The following is a 13,843-nucleotide window of genomic DNA, read 5'->3' as shown; positions in this document are numbered from 1 at the left end:
ATGTATGAATTGCAATTTATGACACTTTAACTTCAGCAGCGCTTTTGATATAAACATGATTTCATAACCATGAATGGCTGTGTCTGCCTGTCTGAAATATATTAATCCCATTTCTGGAAATTATCGTCTTTATTTAGAATACAAGTCTTTATATGCATAATTCTAAGTAAATGAAGATTTTAAATTTTTTTCGGACAAGATAAACAAAATACTTTTCATTCTCTAATCTAATCTACACATTGACAATCTTAAAGTGTTGCATTTAAGATTTGCCCCAAGACTTGGGACTTCACATTTATCTATAATAATAAAACTCAAAATCTCATTGGGTCTGGGTTAAACTCTTCTAAAATTATGGAACAAGGGGACACAACCCAATATGTCCCGATTTTGTATCACTTTGAAAAGTGCGATTCCAGTTACGTCATATACGTTTTGGGAAAGAAAACGGGAAGGGGGGAAGAAAATCTCTACAAAAGAGATGGGAGAAAAGGGAAGAGATTTTCTTCCTCCCTTCCCTTTTTATATGACGTCACAGGAATCGCACTTTTCAAAAGTGATACAAAATCGGGACAGATTGGGTTGTGTCAACGAAGGGTCCAGCCGTTTATGAAATCTTAGCTGACATACAAAATTAAATATATAGACAGACAGACTGAAAAACAATCTGTTACTTAAGAATATAGGCTTGTTGTTATGAGAATGCTTAATCAATGTCTCTTAATGTAAGTGACAGAAAGGTGTCTGTTTAAAGATAACTTAAATTCTTTAACAAATTCCTCGGTCGTGTTCTATTATTCTATTACAAACATAGAATAATTTAGAATCTACACATGTTAATAGATGTCTTATGTATGTTTTAAAATAACTAAAATTTCTTAACAAATTCCTCGGTCGTGTTCTATTATTCTATTACAAACATAGAATAATTTAGAATCTACTTATGTTAATAGATGTCTTATGTATGTTTTAAAATAACTAAAATTTCTTAACAAAGTCCTCGGTCGTGTTCTATTATTCTATTACAAACATAGAATAATTTAGAATCTACTTATGTTAATAGATGTCTTATGTATGTTTTAAAATAACTAAAATTTCTTAACAAATTCCTCGGTCGTGTTCTATTATTCTATTACAAACATAGAATAATTTAGAATCATATGTACTCGAGTAACTAAATGTCTTTATGTATGTTTTAAAGATAACTAAAATTCTTTAACAAATTCCTCGGTCGTGTTCTATTATTCTATTACAAACATAGAACAATTTAGAATCATATATGTACTCAAGTGACTAGATGTCTTTATATCTACTTTAGGATAACTAAAATTCTTTAACAAATTACTCGGTCGTGTTCTATTATTATATTACAAACATAGAATAATTTAGAATCATATTTAGTCAAGTAACTAGGTTTCTTTTTTATGTTTTAAGATCACTTTAATTCTTTAACAGATTACTCGGTCGTGTTCTATTATTCTATTACAAACATAGAATAATTTAGAATAATATGTACTCAAGAAACTAGATGTCTTTATAGCTCCTTTAGGATAACTAAAATTCTTGAACAAATTCCTCGGTCGTGTTCTATTATTCTATTACAAGCATATAATAATTCAGAATCATATGTACTCAAGTAACTAGATGTCTTTATATCTACTTTAGGATAACTAAAATTCTTTAACAAATTCCTCGGTCGTGTTCTATTATTCTATTAAAAACATAGAACAATTTAGAATAGTATGTACTCAAGTAACTAGATGTCTTTATATCTACTTTAGGATGACTAAAATTCTTTAACAAATTCCTCGGTCGTGTTCTTTTATTCTATTACAGCCAAAGAATAATTTAGAATCTACACATGTTAATAAATGTCTTTATGTATGTTTTAAAATAACTAAAATTCTTTAACAAATTCCTCGGTAGTGTTCTAATATTATATTACAAACATAGAATAATTTAGAATAATATGTACTCAAGTAACTAGATGTCTTTATATCTACTTTAGGATGACTAAAATTCTTTAACAAATTCCTCGGTCATGTTCTATTATTCTATTACAAACATAGAATAATTTAGAATCATATGTACTCAAGTAATTAGATGTTTTTATGAGAATGGTTAGTATTTTTTTCTGCGGCAGGACCTAATCCTGCGGTGCTTCCCAATACCCAATATAACCCTACCTGGTCTAAAGTGATAAACAAGCAATCAAAAAAGTAGAGGGGGCTACCAGTGCCCAACAGGGTACTTTATGTTAAAGCAAAAATTACTTTAATTGGGGGTTTTATAAATAAAACTTACTGTTACATAGGAGACTCAAAATTAGCTACCTTGCCGTCTATCTAAAGTGGTAATTGATATCTGAGTATTATATTTCAAATATCTTTCTTTAATTTATTTTTCATCCATTTCATTTACCTTCAACTATTTGTCACGGGTCGGCAGCAGCGTCAAACAATGAAATTACAATTTTAACAAGGATAACAACATCAATAAAAACGAAGCTCTTAAATCAAACAGTAGAACAGACAAATATAAAAAGAAATTGTAAATAAACTTGTAAAGAAGTTGCAAAAGTTATAAACCAGCATATTTAAAATGGGCGTACGGTCTTTCTATACATGATTTTAGTGTTGCTACGCTTTCAAAATTGTACCTAATTGTTACAGGAATCATCATGCAAATTTTTGTTATCGATAGGACAATTCCACGATACCTGCAATAAAGAGCTGACAGTAACTGACGAACGTACATACCCTAATTATAGAAAAGCTTCGCTTTTAACAAGGACAAGTATGTCTTTCAGTAACAGCTCTTTTACGAGATAATCTAAAAGTAAAATATTATAGATGCTCTGATTTAAAAAGAATAGAACTCAATTTTTAAAAAATAAATATCTTGTTTAGGGGGTGTCGACACCCCTCTAAATCTACTTTCCACACGCCCACGATTGAAATTATCATCATTTAACTTTTATTATAAGAATAAAAGATTTTTTTGAGAATCATGCATTTATATTATTCTCCTAAAGATGTCTAAGTCAATGTAAAAAGAGGTAAATTCAAACAAAAATAAACTAATAAAAATAAAAGGGTTATGTCAGGGCAAAAGGAAAGATAAATAAATGATATCTAAATTTAAATCCTCCATCCCCCCAAACGCTGTATATATCTGTCTGTTTGCAAAACTCATTATATAGAGGTAAGTTTTAAAAACATATTTAAATCGTTTTTTGTAAATTTATTGATTATGGTTAAAAGTGCTTTCACTATTTTCTATCACTGTTGAGGCCCATATAAGATAGAGGGGCGGGGGGGGGGGGGTAGCAAAATAATAATGTTTTACTTTGAAAAAAGATTTGTAGTATTTTAGTTTTATTATTTGCATAGCCATTTAAGAAATCTTAAGATATCGTCATAGATAAAAACATTATTTTCTTTACATATGAGCATTCACGATAATTGATGCAACCCTATATGCGTGAATATTTCAGGACAATTAGTTGTGTTTATTTACTATGCTCTCCTGATTAGCTTAATCCTTGTTTATAGACCAATTATCCTTGGCGCGCGTCAGGGATCTAAAGGGATAAGACAATGGATGATAAATTATTCTACACCCCAAATAATGATACACAAAATTACCCCATTTGTAGAATAAAGTTAGTGGTTGCAACGTTTGTACACTTAATTCAATGAAACCGACAGGGATAAGATAATGGTGATAAATTGTTGTACAGCCCTAATGATGACACACAAAATTAGCCCTTCTGTAGATTATAATTAGTGGTTGCAACGTTTGTACTTTTAATTCAATAAAAATTCATTTAAGTTCCCAAAGATTTTAAACCAACGAATAAGATAACGTTATTATAAAACTTGGGGGACTGGTGTACTAAACAACCCACTGTACCCTCCTTCCCTGGGCACACAAACTTTTCCTTTATTTTGTGGAGTGCGGCTTATTTTAATTGAGGTTTTTTCGCTTGTATGAATTTCATTAGAAGAAAGTTAATCTAATAAGATTAGACAACGATGTTTAATTTTTTTTTTGTTGAGAATATGTGCATCCACTCAATAAATCTTTTTGTCAGTCTGTCTGTCGTTTTTTTAATTGTTGTGGTGTATGGAGATTTTGAAAACTGTAAGAAACACTTTGCCAGTTATTCTTTTTTATTTTCTGTTTGGGATGTATTTTTTGTTCCATTTTTTGTATTTTCGTTTATTTTAAGAATGTAAATATAATTTCTAACCTTTTTTGCATTTGTTTTCAGGTTTAGGACGATTTTTGGCTTGTTTTAAAGAAATAAGTATACTAAATTAATAGTATAATAACCTCAGATGTCCAATCAGATACAATAATCCACCCACCTTAAAAGGGAATTTCCAGCTTGTTTTTATTTGTAGCCATATACATAGAATTGAATCTAAATATACGAGCGTCAAAAATTTGAAGACATTATAATTTCTCCAAGAAACTTGACTATTTCTAGCTGACCTGACTTGATATATGGATAAAATGAAAAAAAACTGTCATACAATACAAAAATGTGTTCTTTTTCTAACCAACAATGTGATCAGATTGTTGTTTTATATAGTATATTCCTATTGGTCCAATTAAATAATTCAGGATCCAGTCTTCTTATATCCATTTCCAAATATATATTTGCATAAAAGTAGTAGAATTTATTTTAATGTGTTTGTACTAGAGTCTAAAGGGATAAGACAATGGCCGATAAATTGATATACATCCCCAAAGATGATACACAATATTACCCCTTCTGTAGATTACAATTATTGGTTAAAACGTTTGGACACCAAACTAAATGAACTAACCAATCAAAATTCAATAAAAGTCCCCAAGGTTGTTTAAGCCAACGAATAAGAAAGCATCATTATAATACTTTGGGGACTAGTACAATAAATAGCCCAATGGCCCCCTTCTTCCCTGAAAGTCTACGCTGAATTGGGTAAACTTCCATACTTTCAAGAAGTTATTAAATCAACATAATTATAATTATAATATTAACATAAGACTAAGGTCATAATGATATTGAATTAACGTTATGTTGATAATTTGTCAGTGATGGCCACTTTCATACAATACCAAATGTAACATTTGAGAATAAACACTTGATAAATTCTTTTGGCTAGTATAGGAGTTAGGGTTTCACTTTCATAAACCTTTCATAGATATAAAATGATATGTAAAACTTAGGAAACCTTAACTCCAAGGCTAGACAAGGGAAAATTACAGGATTTGGCCTAATATCAATGATCACTTTTATTGAATTTTAATAAACGACCCAACGAGACTTTCCTTACTCAACCTAACCTACATAGACGTTCAAACTTTTTTTTGGGGGGGGTGTAAATTTTTTTAAGGGGGGGTAATTCGCTTTTGGGAGGGTAAAATGGCGCGCGAAGCGCGCCGCAAATTTTTTTGGGGGGGTATTTACCCCCCGAAAATTGTTTTGGGGTGGTAATTACCCCCTCCTAAATGGTTAGGGGTGCCTACGGCAAATTTTAAATGGGGGGGTAAAATGAAAAAAATGTTGGGGGTGCCTACGGCACCCCCAAATTCGGTTGGGGGGGTAATCGCCCCATTACCCCCCCCCCTTGGACGTCTATGCTAACCTAACTTCAAATGAGCATCAGAAAGATTTTTTGATATAAAAAGATTTGTTGTCCACTTTAATTTGAAATGTTATAATGTTTACTTTCTTCGTTGATTTAAAACAATATTTCTTTTCCAGTATTTATCTTTTTAAAAATATGGAGCAAAAATCATTTTTCTGCAGGTCCCATATCCCTATGTCTGAAAGCATTTTGCATAAATTGAGAAATGAACCCATTATATATTTTAAATCTACAGACTTTTGGGAAAAGAAACATTATACAGAAAAACACTTTGAAACGATTACAAAATCACAGTTCTAAAGCAATTGAAAGTAATGGCAAGTAAAATCCCACAAAGAAAGGACCCATCGGTTCAAAATTTCTTATCCAGAGGATATTAATTGGTTACTGTTCATTGTGTTTTTACTTGTTTGATCTAATCCTTGTCTTTATATTTATTAAAATACTTATTCCTTTTCCCACGAACATGTAGAGAAATTAAAATATATCCAAGGCAATTAACAATAAAGAGTTATTCGCAAAATTTATGCATAAATATGTTAACCTGCAAAAAAATCATTTTATACACATATCTTATCCCTTATTCTGTTAAATTTATGGCGTTAGCATGCAGCCGCTGCTGGCCGTCATTACCAGCGGACAAATTGAAAATGTTAGCGGATTTCAAAATTTGAGGTACAATTAAAAGTCACGGGAGCCTTTTAAAGTTTGCTAAATACCTGGAGGATCAGAATCTGCAGATAATATCTGGACCCCGGAGTCGGTTTTGACATCTATCCTATCCTATTATTTAAAGTAGTAAGGTTTTATGTCTGTAGCTTAAGTTCTTGGTAATGGTTGGTCCTACGGATGATGCTTTTCAGGGAAGCTCTATGAATGTCTGGGGGTGATTTTAGGCCATCTATTTCCCACTCCTTCTAGCTTTCCCCTTTACATGTTACTGGTGAAGTGTTATATAATTATTTTGATGTATTTACATCGTTTTTTTTTACATAATAAGGATATTTTAGTATGCTGGCCATTTTAAATGTTTTGTTATATTGTCCTGTTCTTTTTATTGCTTATAAGAATATTTATCCCTACTCCCCACAAAAATGTAGAGAAATTTAAATATATCCAAGACAATTAACAATTAAGAGTTATGTGTTAAATTTTATGTAAATTTTGCAATTTTAGATCAAAGATTTTCTTTAGCTAGGTCTGTACGTCTGAACAGTTGTTTTTCCTATGTTAAGTTATTTTTTAACATAAAAGAATTGTCTGTTCATACAGGAACGTCAAAGGGGGAGGGTTAATGAGTGATTAACCCCCTACCACCCAATAAAAAAAGCTTGAACTTCTTTATGTTCCCAGTTAAACTTTATTTTTGAGATTTCTGATGATTTATGTAGATGAGCTACTTTATAACGTTAACCCAAAAAGATCAGTACGTCCATTTTATTTCAAGACTGAATTGAAACTCTAGATTTAGAGCGAAGCCACTCAAGCATTATGCTATGAACAGGGATGTAGTTTCTCAATACCTTGGACATAAAATTATAATAATTACCACAAAGTAATAAATTGAAAAGCTATATTGATATTATCATTCTTGTTGCTTTTTAAGTCCGAGGATTGGCCGATGCATGAATTTAAAGCGCATATAAAAGTTTTAGTGATTTTTCCCAGTAAAGTGCCTCCAAAAAATGATGTCATACGATAAAATTGACCAATGAGAGACCAGTATAAATTTTACCATTGGTCAATTACAGTGAATACTGGCCTCTCATAGGTCAATTTTATTGTATGACGTCATTTTTTTGATGACACGCTATCTCTAAATTTATTCTTGATTTATGACTACTTAACATCTGCAGTTCAACTCATTTTGTCTCCATTTTTTCTTCGCTAATTATGGATGTTTTCATCCTTGTTTTGTATACAAATAACAAATTAACTAAAACAAACACAAAAATCTGTCAAATCATTTATTTAAAGAAAAAACCGGAGTTTTAAAACATCACATAATTAAAATTTATAAACAGTATAACGTAAAAAAGTTCACAAAAATGATAAAAACCCCATAGTTTATTCCTAAAGCTTCAAGTCATTTGTTTTACATCTTTAATCTTAATTTAAGATGTTGAAATCAACAGCAAAAAGCGCACAAAAAGCTGTGTTTTTCCAAAATAAAATTAATAGAATTTTAGGTCTTTAGAGTCATTGTATCTTTGTAAAAAGTTGTGTTTTAGTTTGTAGGTTTGTTTTTTTAATTTGTCTGTCGCATAAGTTTTTAATGTTTGGTCTGTTTGTCTGTCATAATGGTTTGTGTGTGTGTTGAATACGATATTGTTGGTTTGGAAGGCAAGAAGGTTTATTACATTTCTGGAGTACTCTGAAGAAAAAAAGGTTTTGTAGAAAATTGTATAATCAGATTAAGAATTGAACATAACAAAAAAATATTTATATCACTACATAGGTAGAAAGTAAAAGATAAATAGACAGATGAAAAGATAGATAGAAAAAAAGAATGAAAGGTGGAAAGATAGATAAAAAAAACTGGGATATTAAAAGAAAAAATTAAAACTTGTAATTGTAATATAATTTGATACTCGATTTTTCAGGATGACTGAGAACCGGATATAATCCAGCGGATATAAACTGGTTTCGATCGAAGCCACACTAGAAAAAGATTGCATACCTATATTTACTCTTCACCCTCCTTCTTGGCAACCATTAGGCTTTTCAAGTGAGCGGCATCGATGGAACCTCCATCTACAAATATATAAACATTTAATTAACATTAATAAATATTTCTATTTAAATTTGCAAAATGTATTTTCAAAAATTGTTTTTCTGATAAATAATATGGATTTATACTGATGAAACGAAAAAAAAATTAAAGGAAAATTGTCTAACTTTTGAGTAATTATAGCATCAACTTTTAAAGTTGTGATTTTGGTTTTAGAATTGGTCTTCAAAAGACGACTTATTTAATTTTCAATGCACAGGAAAGCATAAGTTTTATGTCCATATAATGTAAACCAATGGATGTAATAAAACAATTCAAAATTAATGCATCATGGAAAGAAAACGAAGTAGCGGGTTTTGCCGTATTTTCGCAGTAGTTTTTGTCCTATTTCTAGCCTCAGTGAGGGGCTCTAACCTTGCAGGGCTAATTTCCTAACCCTGCGGGACAATCATTAACATTTACCTAACCTAAAATAACCCATCAAAAGCTACAGTGAAAATACGACGAAACCCGCTACTTCGTTTTCTTCCCATGATCCAAATTAATCAACTAATGTGTGTGTATGTGTGCGCGTCAAGTCACTTACCCACGGAGAATTCAGCAAAGGCATCATCAACCTCTTGGGCGGTGAAGTTCTCGCCCCAGGTCATCAGAGAGTGACGGAACCTGCAAATTGTATAAAATTAATATTTCAGTTTGAAAAAAGGAAATCTTCTTAATACTTAGAAAGTAAAATCAATGAAATTAGAGACTAACCAAGTAAATGATAGAAACGCACCACATGTATAGTAACTTGTAGTTGTAAGGACCAAAGAATTCCAAAATAGGTTTTAGTGAAAGTCCCTAGTTTTAATAATAATTTTAATTAGAACTATGAAGAAATTTCAGCTTTCTATCTTTAATAGCATCTATCTCAAATAGTATCCAATCAGATCAGAGCTGGATCTTTAAATCGTTTAGTGGTGCGCTGAATCTGGGCAATCCAGTTCACCCCGGTTTGGCGCGGCATTGTCACTCGCTGAGTGCCATTGTCGCGCCAGTACCGCGCCACTGGGCGCACTGATTCGCCCATTCCATTTTGATTTAAAGATTGAAATCTAATAATATCTAGGTGCGCCGAACTGGATCGCCCCGATTCAGCGCACCACTAAACAATTTAAAGATCCAGCTCAGGTTTCCTATAAACCGCTTAAAATGGACGTATGGACAAATTGGATCCACTACTCAAAACAATGATTGCATATTGGATACTTATAAAATGCTACTTACATTTCAGCGTCAATTTTGCCATCAATTTCAAATGCTGAAAATGCTCTCAGGATAACCTTGTCGTCATCAGCAGCTAAAAAAGATATACAATTTAAAATGCAAAATTATTGCAAATTTTCTCCTTGTAAAAGTGTACTAAATAGGCAAAAACTCAGAAGTGATGTAATTTATGTGAATTTAACATTTAACAGAGTGCAAAGACTTCTACGGGGAAGGGTATTTACAACCCCTTCCCCCCTCAAAAAAGGAAGAATGTCTATGCAAGATCGAGCATAATTTTTTTGTTACACCTTAAAAACAATGTTGAAAATGCATAAAATTACCTCCAGCCATTTTCTCAGCAAACATGGTGACCATCTGTGTGAAGTTAATAGGTCCTAAAAATATTCAATTCTTATAAAGGTATAATTATCTATCGCATCGTATCATAAACAGAAACATTCTGAGAATCATTCCAGTTTTGTTTTTCCTAAAAGGGCCCAAAATTCCGAGTAAAAAAACGGGTACGAATTTAATAATTTTCATTTTGTTATTTGTGGAAAATTGTTTATAATACATGATTTTTTATCATAGCTTCGAACCATTTCTAATCCAGCAAATATTAAAGAACATTAAAATTTCACTCTGCTGTCCTAAATATAAAGTGCTATCTTTTTAAAATTGTGTTTAGACACTAATTAAAATTTTAGAATATTCGAATTTTTTAAGTTAAATTAAAGAGTCATTTACCCGGACAAATTAAAATCTCATGGTGATTATGAAGTCGTATATACATTAAACTTTGATATTTCTTAGACAGGTTTTTGAACTTCAAAATGTCAAAATCCTAAGGTCCCCTAGTATTTAGGTCCTACTCCTACATGCAGTGATGAACTATCTATATATTCATCAATCTATCTATCTACTTACCAGGAGCCTCTCCAAGCATACCAGCGACTTCACTGTCGGTAACAGGTCTGCCTGAATATAAAATAAAAATCACAAGGTTTTAAAAATATGAAATTTTGATGTTTAACAAATTAATGTTTAATCTTTTCAAATGCGTTTTAAGACAAAAGGGTGACTACTTTAGAAATAGTTATAACCCGGCCCCTATAAAACCTTTAAACGTGGACTAAAGGAACATTTCAGCTGCTTGGAAAACTTATTTTAAAAGAGAAATTGAATCTTACCAATCTGGTTGAATGCCTGCTTCAGGTCGTTAGCGCTCACAACACCATCCTGAAATATAAAAAATTTCAGGGATATATAGGGATAAGCCAAGACAATGGACGATAAATTAATATATGTTTCCATTATTGATGAATAACATAATAAACGGTTAGTTTTTTTCTATGCCTAAGCCCTGTGTAGTTCCTAATCCTGCGGGGCCTATATTTGCTTTTCCTAACCATGCGGGGCTGCCAGGTATCTAACCTAACCTAAATTTATAAAAAAAAACTTATCTCAAACTTCCTTATTTCCACTTTGGTTTTTAAAACAGAGGTTTTTCTGTTCTCAACAAGGCATTTTGAGGTTAAAGGCCAATAGTTTAAATAAACAAGATTAAAAAAGATTTCAAAATTGGATTTATTTAGAAATCAAATAAACAGATTACCTTGTCAGAATCGATGATACCAAAGGCCTCTTTGAATTCCTATAACATAAAATTTGTTAACAACAGTCAAAAGCTTTGTTAAGTTCAAAATGCTGTAAATTATTTTTATTATTTTGCATATATCTGGAAGTTCTGTAACTAATTTTTCCTAATTTTAGACTACGTTATACTAGGAATGTTAAAAAAAGAAAGTCAAATCATAATTAAAATTGATTAGTTTTCAATATTTGGCAGTTTGCCCATAAACTTGACATCAATAGTAAAATACTAATTCTAAAAGGTTCATTAGAATCTTTCATGTGATTATCAAGATCTTTCAATACACACATACATCCTGCTACTTTTGATGGAATAAACACTTTATTAGACCTTCACCATCGCTGAATCACATTAGGAACTTCTAAACTTTAAAATGTTCCTGGGATCGATTAATGTTTAAAGGGATTTGCAATCTGTACCTGGATCTGTTTCTGGCAGAACAGAAAATGTTAGATTTGGATCTATCTATCTAGATGTACATAGATCTATCTATCTATCTTTACCTGGATCTGTTTCTGGCTGAACAGAAAATGTTAGATTTGGATCTATCTATCTATCTATCTGTACCTGGATCTTTCTGTACCTGGATCTATCTATCTATCTATCTGTACCTGGATCTGTTTCTGGCTGAACAGAGTGAAAATGTTGGAACCGGATCTCTTGGCCTTCTTTCCCTAAAATCATCATACAAATATCATTATATGTACATAAGCAAAATTTTTCGTCGTTTCATTATATTTTTGTGTATATAGATAAACGGACAATTAAGTAGCTTAATTCTTGATTTTTATAATTCTTTGTTTCTTTTGTTATGAGTTTTAACATTTTTGGCAATAGTTTCAAAATTAAAAAAGCATATCCTTTTATCTTTCTTTCGTCATAAATTTTATTATTTGCATTCTTTCTTCTATACGTATAGATGTAGTCATCTATGTTTTTTTATCAATTACAGTAGACATATTTGTTCTATAGATTATTTTTATATTCTATGAACTTTTTTAATTCTTCTATTTTATCACTCCTTATTTTCTGTTATTTTCTCTTTATTTCTTAATTTCTATAAAATAAGTGCTTATTGATGATAGAACAGATTATTATATTCACTTATGATTTAATTATATATATAGTCATAAATAAGCCTTAGTAATAATTTTCTTTATTATAGTAAAATATATTACCATGATGCTAGTGTGTGTGTAATGAGTTCTATCCCTTGAAATGTATAGGAGAGTACTAACTCTAGCCTGGCGGTCACAGTAGCCAGCTAGTATCACTTGGCCCTGGCTATCTATCCCCTGGGTCAGCCTAGGAGCCAATAATTATGCTTAATCAGCACTTTTTTTTTATGCAAGACTTTTATAAAAGCATAGTCAGTTCATCAAATTGTATGTATGTATAATAAATCATGTTATTTAAATCAGCAATGTTTTTGTATGTAGCTTAAGATTTCAATAACTACTAAACTGATTAAGTTCTCCCTTTTAGGAGAGCTAAATATAGGCCCCGGAATGATTTTAGATTTTTAGATTAAAGTCTTGGCATGGTTTTAGGCTATCTTTTGCCTTTCGTGCTACATACGAACTAGTTAGTTTTTATATGAATATTAAATTAACACATTTTATAACGGGATACAATTTTACCATTCAATTTCTTTTCAATGCTCATTGGTAAGACGACACAAAATGTTGTAAGCGAATTACTTTTATATAATTAATTAAATTTTAATATTTATATAAAAACTTTTTATTACTTTTTATAAATTTCTCGTCCTTGTTATAAAGGTGACTAATAAGATGGAAGTTAATATGATTCAAAATGAGTCAACTCATTAACGCTTATTCTATAGTGATTGTTTATCTAGGTCTTTTAAAATTTGTGAGGGTGCTGCCATTTCTATAACTAGCAAAAGTACAGTAGCTATATTTTGACAAAATGTGGGTGTTTCTTATATCAATTTGATTATTCGATATGTAATTGGCAAAGCATTTATACTTAAATTAAATCTAACAACTGGCATAAACACAGTTTTATTGGATTTTTCATAATTCAATTACAGAATTAAATACGCAGCTTTTGTGACAAAAATACACCTTGTTCTTTATATATTAAAATTGAGTATGTATAACCAAATGTATATCGTATGATATAACATAAAATAGGGGAACAACTGTTTTTTTGCATTCAATTGTACATTATTGAAATCTATACACTCTTGGCAATAGAACCTTAATGATTTAAATTAGGAAAGTTTCTTAAGAGGCTGCAAATCAATTTTTTAGTGCCCTAACTAGATAAAAAGGTGTATGGAAGTAAACATGTAACTTCAGTTTTTAAAATGTAATAATGAAAGAAAGCTAGTGTGAATTAAACTGTTGCTATGATATGTATAACAACGCACCAAACAATAATCTGATATTTTATTTGACTTAAACATATAGTGTTATATATTATGTTGTTTTTGAACAATTAATCAACTTGTATAAATAATCTATATGTGTTGTTCTTAACCAAAACATTAAATCATTTATAAATTCATTTCAATTATAAAAATTATGTTTTTATGTG

At 30.7% G+C, this 13,843-nt stretch overlaps 1 protein-coding gene across 1 annotated transcript; it reads right to left on the bottom strand.

The window, feature by feature from the left end:
• Positions 1 to 7,595: 7,595 nt before the first annotated feature.
• On the bottom strand, positions 7,596 to 13,078 carry LOC145304448 (myosin regulatory light chain 2-like). Its single transcript, XM_080146327.1, has 10 exons — positions 12,457 to 13,078; positions 11,890 to 11,952; positions 11,240 to 11,278; positions 10,815 to 10,863; positions 10,552 to 10,602; positions 9,966 to 10,019; positions 9,643 to 9,715; positions 8,960 to 9,039; positions 8,323 to 8,396; positions 7,596 to 8,016 (listed from the first exon to the last, which is right to left on the bottom strand). Exons 1-9 carry the CDS (start codon positions 12,457 to 12,459, stop codon positions 8,329 to 8,331), a joined length of 480 nt encoding a protein of 159 aa, XP_080002453.1. The 5' UTR covers positions 12,460 to 13,078; the 3' UTR covers positions 7,596 to 8,016; positions 8,323 to 8,328.
• Between the last annotated feature and the right edge of the window lie 765 nt (positions 13,079 to 13,843).

Source organism: Acartia tonsa, chromosome 13, assembly GCF_053477335.1.
Source record: "Acartia tonsa isolate MP-2025a chromosome 13, ASM5347733v1, whole genome shotgun sequence".
NCBI classification, from domain to species: Eukaryota; Metazoa; Arthropoda; class Copepoda; order Calanoida; family Acartiidae; genus Acartia; species Acartia tonsa.
Note: the sequence above shows the minus strand (reverse complement) of the source record. Positions and strands in the feature narration are given on the sequence as shown.